This window comes from Rhinolophus sinicus, chromosome 16 (assembly GCF_057876585.1).
Source record: "Rhinolophus sinicus isolate RSI-liver-muscle chromosome 16, RSI-T2T, whole genome shotgun sequence".
Classification (NCBI taxonomy): domain Eukaryota; kingdom Metazoa; phylum Chordata; class Mammalia; order Chiroptera; family Rhinolophidae; genus Rhinolophus; species Rhinolophus sinicus.
This window is the reverse complement of record NC_142516.1, coordinates 178,601,510-178,618,855: the sequence shown is the minus strand read 5'-3', so window position 1 is coordinate 178,618,855 and position 17,346 is coordinate 178,601,510. Positions and strand designations below refer to the sequence as shown.

General features: G+C 34.8%; 1 protein-coding gene across 2 annotated transcripts in view; it reads right to left on the bottom strand.

The window, feature by feature from the left end:
* DIAPH3 (diaphanous related formin 3) overlaps positions 1-17,346 on the bottom strand; it is a 437,995-nt gene that overhangs the window by 116,057 nt on the left and 304,592 nt on the right. For both annotated transcript variants that reach the window (XM_088792987.1, XM_088792988.1), the window contains one exon: positions 16,113-16,248. In XM_088792987.1, coding sequence (XP_088649113.1) covers positions 16,113-16,248 — 136 coding nt within the window. The remainder of the gene's footprint in view (positions 1-16,112; positions 16,249-17,346) is intronic.

Below are 17,346 nucleotides of genomic sequence, written 5' to 3'. Positions count from 1 at the left end.
AGTGTCTTATCGTAGAGTTTGTACTTTAACACAGGGCAGTGTTATAGAATGAGTAAATGAGGACCGAAACAAAGTTTGATTGCTCGGGCTCTAACACAGCATGTTTTTCACTTCAAATTTAACTTACAGCATACAGATGGGATTTTCAGAGTCAGAAGAAACCTTATTCTATGGATGAGAAGACTTATTGTCTAGGAAGCTAACTGGTCTGCTCACCACCACTTAGCTATTGGTGGAGCTGGGGCTGGAATCCTGGTCACCCCAACCCTGAGGCTGGAGCACCTGACACTACATGATACTGTTTGTATTCCAAAAGAATAACAACACTGTCCACAACATCGAGAATTTGGGCAAATGGAAAAAACTACCTTATCTAAAATGTTACCCCTTTCACATTTCCTATCCCCCCATCCTTGCTTTATTTTATTCACCTTAGAACTTACTGAACTCTAACACTATGTATTTATCTTCAATATTGTCTGTCTTCTCCACCAGGATATAAGCCCACAAGGGCAGGGATGGTTGCTTGATTTGTTTCCTGCTGTATCCCCAGGACTAGAATAGTACCATGAAATAATATGTAAACAATTAACATTTGTCAAATGAAGAAAACATTTTAGAAACTTTTTTTTCACCATTACTATAATAATTCTATTTCTATATTCTATTACTATAATAATTCTATTGGAAAGAGGTATTCCAATTAAAATTTTTATAATTTTTTTTTTTTTTGCCAGAAATTTAAAATCACACAGGAGCCTTGGGAATATCTTTTGGAATGGTAGATAAGGCATGATTAATGCTTTAAAAAAAATAAAATACGGACTAAAACAACATCACATATGCCAGGTAAACAAACATGAAAGCAAATTTCAATACTGAGAATTCAAGAGCCTTGGAACTGAATACAGGGCTGATTCCAGCTCTATGGAAGGAGGAGAGCTGACCTGTTTGTCTTCCAGGGGATAATAGGACATGCTCTCTGTCTTACCTCACCCATATCCCAAGCCTCAGACTCGCCAGGAAAGGGCCAACACCACCTTACCCCCATGAGCTAACATGATTTAATTTCAAACATTCTTGGTTAGTCCAGTTACAAGAATGCCTAAAATGTCTTTGTTAACAACGGAGTTTATTTCCTGTAAGAAAAAAAATATAACATTTATGTGCAATTGTTGTTTTACAACCTACTTTGTTTCCCCAAAAATAGGACGGGGTCTCATGTTAATTTTTGCTCCAAAAGACATATTAGAGCATATTTTCAGGGAATGTCTTATTTTTTCATGTACAACATCTACATTTATTCAAATACAGTCATGTCATCTTCTTCTGGAACATCGTCATAACGTACTAAATGCGTCCGTCTAGCTGACGATCTTAACTGGGGTTTATTTTGGGGGTAGATCTGATTTTTTGGGAAACATGGTATGCCAGGCCCTTTCAGGTATAATTATCCCCCCCAGATGAAAAGGCTTTAAATTGGAGATGCAAAACCAACATGTGCTAAAGCTACTATAGGCATCAACCACTCATCCTGAAAGTTTCTCCCATTCGCCCCATACTCAACTGGCTACGGGACCACCTCAAAACTGCCTTTCAAATCTATCCTGTCTTCTTCTCAGTTCATCCTTGTTTAACTCTTTGGCATTTATATTCTGTAAAGTTGCAACAATCTCCTAACTGGTCTCACTCTTTCTACTCCCTGCACACCCTCTAACCCATCTCCATTTTTGCTATCAGACCAATCTCTCTCAAAGAAGACCCAACGACTGCTCTGCCGAATGCCCTTGGCAGTGCCTACAGCATGAAGCGAAAACTGAAAGCATGGCACTCTGCTGGCTTCCAATCTAGCCTCATCTCTTCCCACACCTCTACCCAAAGACCACTCCAGGCCTGCAACGTTATTTGTTGCTTGTCCAAATATGAATTGCATGCCTCTGTGTCTTAATTTGTTCATCTGTATAGAGCATTAATTATGAACACAAAATGGACTCTAATAATTCCGATAGCTGTGTCAGTCACAAAGTGACAGTCATGCCAGAGCATCCCGTGAAGGGCGTACCCAGTGAATGTCCTAACCAGATAGCTCCAGACACAGGGTGCAGTGTGACAGACAGCTTTATGGGACTGTATGTGGGTGCACTGCACCCAGTCTAGAGCAAAAAATCAGAGCTATCTGATGACTCATCGCTCAAGCTGCAACCGATGAGCTGACAGCTGCATCTGTGCAAGTCTTGAAGCCTTGCCTCCTGATGTCTCACCAGCCCGGCCGGACGCAGGACACTACGCTCCCCAGCGCCATAGGGACGCGTGCTGGACTCTCTCTCTTCCTCATCCTTCTTTCATAAGACTGTTTACCTTGCCTCACCCTATTATTTGCAAACCTGTGTGAAACTGCTCTACTTTGTCCCGGAGTGGGGAGAGTGGCAGATGTGTCCCATGCCCCTGAGAGGTAGCCAGGGAACAAGTCCAGGCAGAAGATGGCTACAGAAGCCGCGAGAGCAGCTGAGTGCTGTGGGAGGAGTACAGTAACTCCCCACGGACACTGGCTGGGGAGAAAAAGGACTTAGAGAGAAAGTGCAAGTTCACCTGCAGAACACGGGTACCTTTTTGAGAAGCACCACTGTCAGGTAGCAGAGGTGGTATCTAAGAGAAATCCTAAGATCTCCCAGGTTACCATTCAAGAGCAAAACAGACATCCCCTTTACAACAGCAGCCAGGAGGAAGTATGTCAAAGTTGGGAGGCTGTTTCGGGCCCAGACAGAACTGAACCAAGAAGAGGGCACATCCTTAGGAGTGTCCTCCAAGACAGTTTTTAAACGTGGGGTCCATTTTAGGAAGAAGGAAAATAAGGAGAGAGCATGGAAGGGGATTTGAAATATGAATAACTGAAGTCTACACTGGAATTACTGAGCTACGATACAGAGGGAGAGAGAAGGATGGAGGGAATTGGCAAAGTTGTTTACTGTTATGCAGGTTGGTGGCTCAGAGTCAGAAATTAAATTGCATTTATAGTATAGAAATAGTTACATCTTTGCACACCTGAGTTTGTTGTCATGACTATGAAATACCTATTTGTTACCAATACCGTAAAAGCACATAAAACAAACTTGACAGATACCATATCTTGTCCTAGGATTGGGCCAATTTACCTTTAAGTGATCTACTCAAATAGAATATGTACAAATAGAGGAATTTCTGTCCCACAGACATGAATTCCATAAATATTTTCAATGCTTATTGAACACCTGCTATGGAAAGATGATATATTAGAAAGAGCAGCTCAAAAAAGGTTTACTTTTTAAACATGGCTAATTTTATATAAAATAACTACTTTTGTAAGCTTTATTAATTGGGAAATAATGGTATGTTTGATTTTCATGTATAAAGCAATTTTTATAGCCAAATCAGAACATTGATTAAAATGTAATTTAAAATAACTATAGTAAATGTTTCATGTTATTTTCCTCTTTTTTTTTTGTACTTTATAAAAGACAAATATCAACTAATTGACAAACCTTTATGCCAAAGAGGACGCTGACACAGAGGAATACATTAAATCCTTAAAACTTTTGATATCTGTTTTCAAAATTAACCGACCTCAAATTGGAGCAGGTTAAAGCATGCTCACACACAGAAGCCTCCCTTAGCTAACTTGTAATACTAAGACGGAAATTTTTATATCTCTAAGAGTTCCTCAGATTCTACCAATGCTAAATACTATTGTAAGTATTTCTCCCTTTTCTTCTCACCTTTCCCTTTTTAGAGTTGATGAATGGTGACTGAGTTAGTATGTTATATTGATTTTACCAAACTAAAATGCGTTAGAATGGGATGGTGCCAAATGCAGAACAAGAATTCTCTCATGGGGGAGACGAAAGATTCGGAAAACAACACTCCTTCTCAAGCTTTCCCCGCCACACAAGTACAGCAGTTCTGAACAACGCTCAATATCATTTGGGCTCTTCTAATTTTCCAGGGAGAGGAGAAACACTCCTTCAACTCCCCGATGTGCCTCCAGATATAACATTCAGACATTTTATGTTCAATCTCAACAAATACATGATTTAGGAAACAGCATTTCCTCAGACTGCAGTGCCACACACCTGCACGTGTTGAAATGGAAGAGTCCATTAGAACACAGTGTAACCCAGACCCCATGTTTTGTACAAGGTCTTTACCATCCCAAGGATACGGTCTCCAAAGCTACAGTCTATCTACAAAAGCCACAATCAGAGGATAATTACCAGAGTAACAGCAAAATGGTAGGAAAATCAATTAAAGTATTTAGGTTTATTTACTTACTAATTTATTATTTCTCCAACAAAACTATCCCATGCATTTGAGAAATAGTGAGTACCATCAAAAAGCACTTTGCTTTTTAAAGAGAAAAACATCCTTGTTCCCCAACAAGTATTAAAAAAAAACAACACTTTTATTCATATGTGTATCCAACAGAAAATACAATCTAATTAGCATCAAGAATATCTACTGGAAACGAGATCATAATTAGAATTCAACACCAATAGAATCAAAACTTCCAAAAGATATCTGAAGCACAATAGAAAGACTGCCTTTCTTGGTTTTTGAATTAAGATAGTCCCTTTTGTTCACTAAGCCAACGGTTTCCTTGACTTCATGACATTTGAAGGCTACTTTGCAGTTAGGTTAGAAAGAGGAACTGTCACAACGTTGAAAATCTTTCGGACTAACGGCAAGTCAGAGAATCAGAGGTGGAATGACTTTGAGGGGAACTTATCCGGACTCCTAACGCAGTAATCCTTCATACAACACTCTTCAGAGTCAGTGATGCAGCCTCTGATGCAACACTAATTTGACAAACATGTTTCTACTTTGCAAGAGTTCTTGCCCGAATAGCACGATGGGTTAAAAATCAACACTGAAAGGATTATACTGAACTAAAATTACTGTCACTTCTACCCATTAATGATAATCATCGGTGGAAGTTTTATTGTGACAGTTCACGTCAGCCAGGTAAAGGTCTCCCAAGAACCACTCACTCCAAAAACAGTCATCTGTTTTCTGTTATTACACTAGTCTGCCACATTCTTCCTGCCTTGGGGCATCGGAGCCGGTGTGAAGGCTGCCCTCACTGTAACTCTGTTAATATTATTCTGCTTCTCATTTTCCTGAAGAACATTGCATACTGTGGAAGGAAACCATCCAGGAAACAATATTTTAAAATCTTATTACAAAATAATGTCTAATTTCATCGGAACACGAATGCCTGCTTATGCCATTTTCAAGTAACCCATAAATACTCAATTTCTCTGCTTAATTTTCCCGATCTTCCCTCGGGTGTATTTAGTCATCATCAAAAGTCAAATGCTACTGAGTTCCCTTTTCACTTGGCAAGATAATCACTTTAGACTTTGAGCAACCTTCATGACCAGATTCAGCACCACTGAATAGATTTCCTTCAACTTTAAGGATTTAATGTCAAAATGACCAAAAATAGGAAGAGAAAAGGGACAGCCTATTAATAAAAAAAATAAAAACCTGGCTCCCCCATGACCTTTTGACACACTGATATTTTCATCTCAAAAGATATACAAACAATAGTAGAGCAACACTGGGAACTATAGGCTGGGATAACAGGATAAGTGCACAATGGCTGGTTCCTGACTGGTTACTGGAACAATCGGCAGCCCAGGCGCTTGCTAGCATTTAAAAAGTTCACAAGCACAACTTTTCTTCTCAGATTAACAGCATCTAAAAATCAGATAATTCTTTGATGTTAGAAATGTGCTGAAAGATTAAGTTTTCCCTAACAATTACCATTATTTTATCAATATTTTTATTCATTTAACTACTAGATCCTCATTTTCCAACACAGATCAGCCATTTTGCAAATGCATGCATTAGCTACAGGAAGAAAAAAAAATAACAGTTTCTTTTTTTTTTTTATTCTGTGTTATAAAAATCAAAGAATAGTCTCTATAGAGTATTGATGTACATCAGGGCTTGATAAATTCTGTAAAGAACCAGACAGCAAATATTTTAGGCTTTGTGAGGGTATGTAGACAGTGTTCTAATTACTCAGCTTTGCACTTGTAGCACCAAGGCAGCCACAGACAATGTATGTAAAGGAAGGGGTGTTGCTGTTTTCTAATAAAACTTTATTTACAAAAACAGGTGTGGGCTAATTTGGCTTGAGCGCTGTAGTGTGATCTATATCTGTACTTTCCACATAAATATCAGTGCACTAAACTAAACACATACTGGAAGATATGTCTTTTGACCAGATAAATTTTTATCAATTGACAAAATCTTGAGTGTCTGTGGTATTGCTACGTGTGCACAGTACACTAGGTCCTACGAGATAAAGAAGGCATAAGGCTGTGTTCTTGAAACCATACAATAATTTAGAAGTGTAAGACTAAAACCACTGAAATGACTGTTCATTAAGTATTGCATACGTAAGTTATATGGCAAGAGTATAATGGCTTATAAAAGAATGGATTCTCCATTATTCGGACAAATATTCAAAGGACACCTTGAAGAATGCACACATTGAACTAAATAGTATTTTGTGAGATTCAGTTAAGAATTAGAGGAAAGGTATTTATGGCAAAGAGAACACCAGAAATCAATGCAGAAAAGTAGGAATGAATGTGCCTGAAGCAGAGAATGGATGGTGTAACTAGTCCAACAGAGAGCAGTCACGGAGGAGTGCAAGTTCATAGTCTTATGCATAGCCCCTGCAGCCACATATTTCAGAATCAGAGTTTTTCAAATTCAAAAAGGTACATATGTTGTAAAATCATAACATAACACATCCAGAGCAACGTGGGACAGCATCCTCTAATTAATCTCATTATTTCCACAGCATGCGTATCCACATTTGATGGGACCTCCTATCAGTTCAGGTCAGGTTTGGCATCAAATGCTTATGGGTACTAAAGTTACTCAAAAAGTTTTGGTTTTCAGAGCATTTTGCATTTTTGAATTGCAAAAGGGGTTTAGACGTATAGTGGATTTTGCTGCCCTAGGGCACTAAGCAATCCTGTTTTTGTTGCAATTTTGTCTGCTTGGTTGTTATAGTTTTTTGACTGGCACCAATAAGTTGAGGTTTTAGAGATGGTTCAAATTTCACCTCTTCTTCAACTGTAACATGTATATTTTTTTCTTTTTTGAAAGTGTTGTATACTATGAGGGAACCAAAGAGGTTCAAAAGTGTATATTTCTATGGTTGTAAAACAATTGGAGGCTTCTGTTTTTTAGGATAAATACTAAAAACCGAAATTTATATCATGTTTAAAGAGTATGTATTAGATAATAGAAATGGGATAAGTTTCTTTAAAAGCTGGATTTATTGTTATGTCTGAAAATAAGAGAATGTTCATTGTCTCTCTTTGAAATGGAAAAGAATAACTTCCCATCAAATACAAGTAATTCCACTCAGAATCGGCAATCTGGCATGGACACAATCATGGTGACAACTGGCACTGCTTTGGAAAATGTACACTATGTAAATAACTACCCATTAGGGGGACCAATTTCCCGAGGAGTACTCAATGTTATACACAAAGAAGATGCCACTGTGATTGAGTTCTCAATTATAATACAATAAATGTAGCTGATGTTATCAAAGCTACACCATTCTCCGCATTGTAATAACATCAGAAGAATTGAATGGTATCATTTCTGACCTAGAATGCAAGCAGGGTGAATGTGTGCTTGGTAACAGAAAACTAATGAATACATGATGTCAATATAAAGATTTCTTTGGTAAAATTCTTAGAAGTAATCCATGCTACACGATAAATATTTGAATTATTTTGCCCCAAATAAGGTTTATGATAATTTGTATTTAATCTTTCATGCCACAAGTTTAAACAAAAGTTCGAGTCTATAATCTACTCGTCATATAGTTAATATATAATACGCATAAGAGTGGCAATGAAAACCAATTTTGAAAATGGCTTTTAAACATGGGATGAACAATAAACCAGTTAAGTATGAAGATGTTAAACCATAAACATGTTTAACAAAGAGTGAGACACATAACTCAACAAAACGAAAAAAAAAAGAAAAAATAATCATGGTTCAAGATGTGTTGTGCTGGAGAAGTCTGACAGCCTCCTCTCCTAATTTCCCTTTTCTGGGGGTTTTGGAAGGACACTGTGATGGTGTGTGAGCCTTGCACAGCTACACAGAGAAGACATGCACTAGGTCACACAAAGACTAGACTCTGAATGAGTTTTCGCAATTGAAGCTGTGTTATTCCAGTGAAAGAGATTCCTGAATGCAAGTAAAAACCTGAACAACTATTAGCGAGACTCTTGGAAAAATTTCTCACCAGGCACCACTTGTACTATTCATGGAGACTCAGTCTCTTACTACTATCACAATGAAAATAGTTGGTTAGATCGTAGAGATGGTGGTGGTGTGTCTGAGGGCACGTGCTCTCCAGTAAAGCACATAACGTGTTTTCGTCCCTTCCGAAAACTACTATACTGTAAATTCCCTGGTTCCTTAACTTGTAACTTGGATCAAACAATGAAAACACTGTTACTTGGGTCAAACAATGAAAACACTTTCCACCCCCTTCATAACTGTTGAGCTCTGTTGAGGTCAGAAGTATTTGGACCATTGAAAACGTCCTCCTTTAAGAGGGGAAGGGCACTGAGATGAAGTTCTGGGCACTTTTCTAGGATAAAGAAATCTTTGGATAAACAAGAGAATCAAAGTGGAACGTGAGCCAGAGTAGGGAAGCATTCCCAATGTGGTAATCCTCCCCAAATCTCCCAACACCCGGGAAGAAGCTAGTTTAAAACCACTGGCTACGGTACCAAAGAAATAGTTGTCTCTCTCGAAGGTTTCCAGGGAAGATGATTCTCAACCTTCATACATAGGTATAGTCTGGTGCCAGTTACCAATTACTAAAAGTTGTCTTTCCCTGCACTATGGTTAAATCATCAGGAATAAAGGAACAACACAATAGTTAAAAATACGACCTCTGGTCAGAAAACCTGAGTGCTGGTTTCACTGTCTGCTAAATGTGTGACCATGCACAAAAAAATGAAACAACTCTTTGATGAAAATAGTCTCACAAGTTTGTTGTAAGCATTATACACAATAATGAACATATACGGAGTCTGGGAAATAATATGTGATCAACGAATGGTGGTAGTAATAGTATCAGTACTAGTAGTATGAGTGCTGTTGCTATTATTAGTAGTAATAGTATTACTATTCCGAAAATGGAAGGGGGCGGGAGAGAAAAGAAAAACATATCAAAGCCAATGCAATTTATTTTGTTACATTCTTCTAAATAGAGAAATGATTAAAACCAATGGCCTGTTTACATGCATCAATTGCCAATACTGCTGGAAAACTGAAAGCACTACTGCATAAAACTAGAATATATGCAATTATGGAAAATAATCTAAGTTTTATGTTATCTATAGAGGACAGGATAATTGTCAAAGCCTCTATGATAGCAAGTATACACATTAATTGCGTTATCTGTTGAAACTGGCAGACATTCCCAAGTAGTATTTATGTAATATGCATTTCCTCTAAAATGGAGGCCTAATTGCTTAGTTATTCTCAATTGCAGAGTGGAAAACAAAGGAGCAGTTTTGGCCATGTGGGTAAACAACAGATTTCTAAAAGCTAATTATCTCTTTATTTAATAGACTGAAGTTGCACCAAATGAGACATTTAAATCTAATAAATAATAAACAAATTGTAACCTAAAGACTAAAATATAGGAGCTGCTCATATAGTTTTTATTGCTCCATTAAATAAGCTCTCATTCACTTCCCCCTCAAAACATAATTATACAACACTGGGTCCATTTCAAGGCCATTTTGATGTGCTATTTAAAAATTATGCGAATCAACTTACATACTCAGGAAATCTTAAAGCATAATATTTGAATTCTATTATCAAACGCCCTATTCGTTTCCATGATTAAGAAACAGAAACACAGTTTCGAAAAACTTGTACATAATCGCATAAAATCGCTATTACTATTTGTCTTACTAGAAATGATTACACATAAGGATAGCTATACACTTAATTTTTTTTATACACTTTAAATAAATAAATACTAGTGTCCATACTTACTAGTTTCTACATCATATTTTTAATACTTTGTTTATCTTCTAAATTAAAATAATTTAAACTTAAATATCAACCTCAGAACATGTATTCAAAAATCACATACCGATTAAACACAGACATCATGTGAATGTAGTTAACTTGCTTCTTTGTTTAATGTAATAACAATTTTAACATAAATACCCAAAACTGTATATGTGAATATTTAAAAGACCTCCAGGCTCATCATTTTTAAAGAAAACAAAAATGAGAAAAATGTCCCTTTAATGCTATAACATGTTAATATGAGATACTGTGTTTTTTTCAGTTTTGTTGCTCCAAAGGATTTTTAGTGCTTCTTTTTTTTTCTTAGGGACATTAAGCCCACAATTCTCTTTATTTTCACTATTAACAAAAATCAAATTCTGAGATAATAGTGATAATAAATAGTAGACTTAAAAATACTTGCCTGCTTTCTTGCCAAGGGCAAGAAATAATTGATGGTAGATAAGAAGGAGCAGGGACTTAGTTTACTACTTCAGGTGGTGACAGAAGAATTTGAACATGTGGGGAAAAATGCAGTTCTCATTTGCATGGTGAAAACACTAAAGTCACAAAAATATATGGAAGCAAGTTCCCTGTGGGGTTATGGCGGGATTATGTGAAGATGTTTCTCATTCAGGGGTGTGTGTCCTACATATAAAAATAAAACAAAATGTTCCTGGTCCAGAGAGCTGATAAAACGCTAATGTAGATTCAATAATTCGCCCTTCTACATTTTTCTTTTTAAGAATAGGAAAGCCAAGTTGACAACTTCTAAAAAGATTAGAGCAGTACAATTGATCCTTGAACAACAGAGGTTTTAACTGTGTGGTTCCCCTTATACGAGGAATTTTTTTTTCTCCCCATTAAATACCGGTGCTGTTTCTGATGGCGGCCGGGAGTCCACGGAAGCAGACGGCCCACTGCGTGCACTGTTCTACACCATTTTATACAGAGGACTTGATCATCGTGGATTTTGGTATCTGCGGGGGTCCTGGAACCAATCCCTTGCAGATGCTGAGGGATAACTGTTTTTGGAGACTCGAAAGTTACACGCAGATTTTCGACTGCATGGGGGTCGGAGCCCTAACCCCCACGTTATTCAAGGGTCAACTGTACTATGTTCTGTGTCATGATATACTATCTACAAAGAAAAATAATATAAAGTTTTAGCTGATCCTCATAGTAAGATGTCAAAAAAATACACTATATTAGCACAAACAGTATAGCTTATAAACATGAGACTGGTCTTCCTTTCGATTTCTAAGGAGTTTTATATAATCAATATTTTAAATTATTAATAGTAAGTTTGGTATAAGTTAATATTCTCCTTAGTTCTCTAAGACCAGCTTTTGTCAATGCCACTCCCCACCCCAGCAAGTCGCCATCTCCATCTCATTATCCTGTCTCATTTTACTTCATATAACTTTTTATAATCGGTACTTATTTTATATATGTGGTTATCTGATTCATTCATTAGAATTTTAAACTTCATTGCAGCAGGGACCTTCTTTTATCCTTATTTTACACTGTAATCCCAGGATACAGAACAAAACTATTTGTTGATGAATAAAAGAAACAAAAGTGGCTTAGGTATTACATTTCTTTTCTATACCAATAAAATAATAGTGGAAAAAATAGCTCTTACATTTTTCGTAACAATACAATGTCTTTATTGAAGATAATATTTGTCAAATATCAGAAGTGCATAAAATTCAGTGTTATCTGTTAAAAGTGCCAAAAACTGATACTTTGAATATTTTCAGTAATTAAGTGCTAATTAGACATACTGCTTTGTAACTTCTACTTCACAAAGCCTCCAAATGTTATAAAAATCATGATTTGACATAAAGTATATTCTACATCGAACACGGAAAGGAAAAGTGACTGCATATTTGTACTATTTTTAAATATGAAAAACGCGATCAACAAATAAGTAATAATATATTTGATACTTATAAGACTTACTTGGCAATAGCAGCTACATTAACATTAAGACTGAATATTTGTTCTTCTATATCAATAACTGTGCTATGTTTGAAGAAAAGCTAAAGACCATTCAAAATAATCATCATTTATTGGAATTTTAGGAGAGGTCTTTCACTTTGGTGAGAAAATTACACATTTGGCACTGTGAAATGTGGAATACATCGCTAGATTCTTAAAAATTCCGTAGTTTCCAAGAAAAACAAATCAAAGTTCACTTCCGAAAATGTCCAAATGTTTTTAAAAAAGAAAAAATGTTTCAAAAGTAGCTTACTACATCATAGCTGTCTGTTGTATCAAATGTTGTCTCATCTTGTATCAAGAGACTTTCTGATTAAGTATATTAAAATATTCACACATAATATACAGTATTTATTTTAGAGACATATTATCTTGAAGTATGTATTGAACATCATTTATATAAGTCAATGTTACCCAGAGTATCCTTTGAAGCACACTCTCCTGGAAAATGTCAAAATGTATGGCACATATGGACCTGAGAATATTAAAGGCTTTGGGAATTCCTACTGAGTGAGAGCCTTACATTTATTTGAGACTTGTCTATTATAATTTGCAGACCATGTTTGAGAAGAGATAATAAGTTTTATAAAATAATCCAATAGGTCAAATAAGATGAGTTCTATGATCAACAAATGATAAAATAGAAACATTTCCTCAAATTTATTTTTAAAATAAAAAATATTCAAATCAATTTTAATAATTAACAACAGAAAAGTAACATCCTCAACATAAAATTTCCTATCCGAAACCAACATAAATCAATTACTCACCATAACTGATGGTGAACTATTAAAATGGTTTTGGTAAAATTCAGAAACAGACCCTAGTATATTAAAATCTATATGTAAAATATATGAACGATTAAGAATTGTTGAACCTAGAGAACATTATGCTAAGTGAAATAAGTAAGACTGAGAAAGACAAATACCATATGATCTCACTTATATGTGGAATCTAAAGAACAGAATAAACAAACAAAACAGAAGTATACTCATACAGAGAACAAACATGGCTGCTAGATGGGAGGGGGTTTGGGGCATGGGAGAGAAAGGGATTAGGAAGTACACATTGGTCGTCACAAAATAGCCACAGGGATGTGAAACAGAGTATGGGGAATATAATCAGTAATGTTGTAAAGACAATGTAAGATGTGAGAGGGGGACTGGACTTACTGAGGAATCACTTCATAGATTATATAACTGCCTAACCTGCACAGTACACCTGAAACTAATATAAAATAATATTGAATGTCAAACATAATATATATTCATTCATTCCTGGGATGTAAAGTACAGCTTAGAGAATGTAGTCAATGGTACTGTAATAGCTAGTACGATGTTAGAGAAGTAGTGAACTTGGTCAGGTTATCACTTTGTGACGGGTGTAAATGTCTAATCACTATGTGGTTTTGTACATCTGAAACTAATAAAATAAAAGAAACAATTGTAATAAATGGAACAGAATACTACTCTAAAAAACTGAAACTAGAAAAATAATTGAAGTGCATATAAAATTGTTGAAAGGATAAGTTTTCTAAACTTAAAGATGACAGCAAAAATAGCAAAAGCAAATATTATAACAAAACATATAACAAAAATAAAACACTTTTATATGTTAAGATATAAAAATAAAAAAAGTCAAATTGATAAAATATATTTAAAGGGTAAATGCTGATGCATTTACACTAACTTGTGTAAATAAGTAAAAATAAGACCAAGACAACACAATTTACAAAGGAAGAAATACAAGTTGACTATAAACACTTGAAAAAATGTTCAGCCTCAGTAGTACTCAAATAAATGCAAATTAATATAACAAAACATAACTTTCTAATCTATTAAATTAATAAAACTCTTAAAGAATGAGAATACTCAACCAAAGCACATTCATAAACGAATGTTAAAAGTTGCTGAAATTAGAATAAAACTTTTGGAAATCAATCTGCAACATGCATCACATATCCTTTTCTATTCCGTATCCTAATAATTACAAACATTTTCCAACTATTTATGCAGAAATGTATTTATCATATTAAATAGATGGAAAAAACTATTGTTCTATGACTTCATTACTGACTAACGCAAGTTAAACTTGATATGACATATCCAGTAGATGCAATAACACAGATATTAAGAATTACAAGTTAACATGAAACAAAGTTCAGCAAGATAAAGAAACACACTAAACTGCATATTCATTAGGATCATACAGCTATTATTAAAAGGCAGAAAATTGTAAAACTGAAAGAAAAACGTGCCAAAATATTAACGGTGATTCTTTGCATAGGAGGGGAGGATATGGGTGATGGTTTTTAGATGTACTACTTTTTAGGTGTTTTCTATAACACAAAAGTATTATACTGAAATTGGAAAAATAAACTTATAACTGGAGCTTTCCATCAGGAGAAATATTAATCAAAACAAAACCATTATTAAGATTACATTGAATTTGAAGTTTCATTAAAATTTGTGCTTCCTATCCGGTTTTAACTTTGTAGATTGATGCAACAGAGAATTACCAAGAGGCTCTGTTGTGTGATGATAGGCCCTCGGGCAAAACTCACAACAAACAACACAGACAATCTGCTATCAAGTAACTCCTCCAGATGACTCTTTAACCAATAATGTTCAAATACCTGAAAGTTTGGTAAACTAGACAATAACAGATAATTTTAAAATAACTTTCAGAAGCATATTTTAAAAATCAATACCAAACCTTTCTGATCTCCATTTTTGTTTACACTTTAAGGTATTTCTGAGAACACTTCCTGAATTTCAAGTGTACTCTTATAAAAAGAAATTGTGCTTAGATGATTTTTTCCCCCTGGAAGAAACATGTGCGATCCATTAAGGTACTCAGTTTGCTTTATTAAAGATAAAATATGTCTGTAAAAATGAAAGTAAGGAAGGCAGGAAGGCATCTCTGTCTACCCCTGGGGAAACCTTAGGTGAATTTGCAGCCCTGAATTGTAAACTATGGTAATTTAGTGGTGAAGTTGATGGATTTTAATTAAAGCCTTCTGCAATCCTTAGTGGCTTGGAGGTGGAAGAGCCAGAATTTTCAGGGGGTGAAATATAACAACAATTTACTTAATTCTTTTGCTTCTAAGTCTGTGGTATTTTTTAGCTTTGGAAAATATACATATATCTCTTTGTAAAACTGTAACTTTGCATTTTTTTGCTTTTATAATTTTTTCCAAGAATACTTTATTAAAGAAAATTTCAAAATACACAAAAGTGGAGAAAGTAGAATGGTAAACATATCCTTCCCTTCAAGTACCCATCACCCAACTTTAGCAATTATTATTTGTAGCCAATCTTGTTTCATGTATACGAGTGCCCACCTACTTTCCAGTCACGCTAGATTATTTTGACTGAAATCCCAGACATCATATCTTTTCATCTATAAAATTTCAGTATGAGTCTCTAAAAGATACTTTAAAACATAATCAAAACACCACTGTCATGTCTATAGGAAAAAAAAGTATTCAAAATTTTCAGACTGCTTTTTTCTACATTTGTTTGAACTGGAATATACTTCAGTTCTATTTATTGCAATTGGTTGATATGTCTTTTAAGTTTCCCCTTCATCCTTTTTTTCTCCCTTAGTATATTTTGTTGAAGAAACCAGGTTACTTGGCCTGTAGAGTTCCCAAAATTTCTTATAGTCGTTTACTTATTATTAATAACTGACATAAATTGTTAGCGATTGGTTGTTGAAAGAGTAGCCAATGAAATGCAAGTATACTGGAACTACGTAGTATACCAGAGAAGCAAAATCACCTATGACCAACGTTAGAATGAAAACACTGCTAGTTAGTAAACTAAAGGGAAGAAAGCCCATAAGGAAAATGAATTGTCCTACAGATTAATTATACAAATAAGTAATCACATTTTCCTTTTTTTTCACCAAAGTACATTAAACTGCTAATAAAGTAACCAGTATAAATGTTAAGTGAACATAGTATAAATAACAAATTTGAGAGCACTCACCAGTCTTCATTTCTAATAAGCGTTTTTTCTTTTGTTGGCGTTCATGTCTTTCTTTCTCTGCCAATTCTTTGGCTATTCTGGCACGTTTTTGTTTTTCCTCTGCTTCCCTTTTTTTGACATTTTCCTTTACTGCTTGCTATAATAAATTGATTTTGAAAAATGATCAATTTTTAACCACATTGATTTCACAAAGAAAATATACAATTATTAATCTGTAGAACTGTGATTAAATATCTTTGAAGTAATAGTTACTTCTTATATTAGTAACACAGTCTTTTAAAAGATTACCACATGAACCCTTGTTAAATGTATCATATGTCTATAAATACAACTGTTATGTCTAAAGCACCTGCATCTTAGTGGAATCAACAGAAAGGAGACAGAAACTAAAAATAAAAACCATTTAATTTACAAATCAAAACTGATTTTCTATATATAGTTCCAGAAGAATATCTAGCAAATGTATTAGAGTCTCCCGTACCTCCTCTGCTAAGTTAACTATTGAGTAGAAGTAAAAGAGTTGAATAAATAATAAAAAGGAGCTGAAGTTTTGGAATGGCTCCTTTATACTACAACCATTTAACAGTTTTTCTCATATAGAGAGAAGCGTCATAAAGATAACCAAAGAAATAGTTGGCATTTCCTCTGACTGTTCATCAAAACAAGTAACAACATGTACATAAGAAAATTTCAACAGATACGTGATCAGTTAAGTTCTTATTTTCTAAGTTTTATATAAATCAAGAAACGCCTATTATGGGGCCTTAGTGTGGAATTAGCAGATAAACATGGATTTTCTAAGTGCCAACAAACAGCATCCAAACAGGTCACCTAATTGTTAGTTTATTAAATAGAAAAGTGTATAATTAAACTTTAACAAGTAGGTGGCTTATGTTATTTTTTGGGAGACACTAATTCCTTCTTTACTGTAATATTTTTCTAACCCTAGTGATAGTACAAGTTTTTCATTAGAAATCAAATAATAAAGTTTAATATTATTAACCAAAACTATGAAAGGAAAAGAGTAAGAGAAAAAAGAAGGTACAAAAAGCGCAGAGTAGAGACAATATTCATCCATCCATCCATCCATCCATCCATCCATCCATCCATCCATCCATCCATCCATCCATCCAACTATCCATACATCCAATAAATACATACTAAGAGACTGAGTATTAAATGGTAATATTTAATGACTTTGATATACATATAGCTCTAAAACAAGTTTACGTTC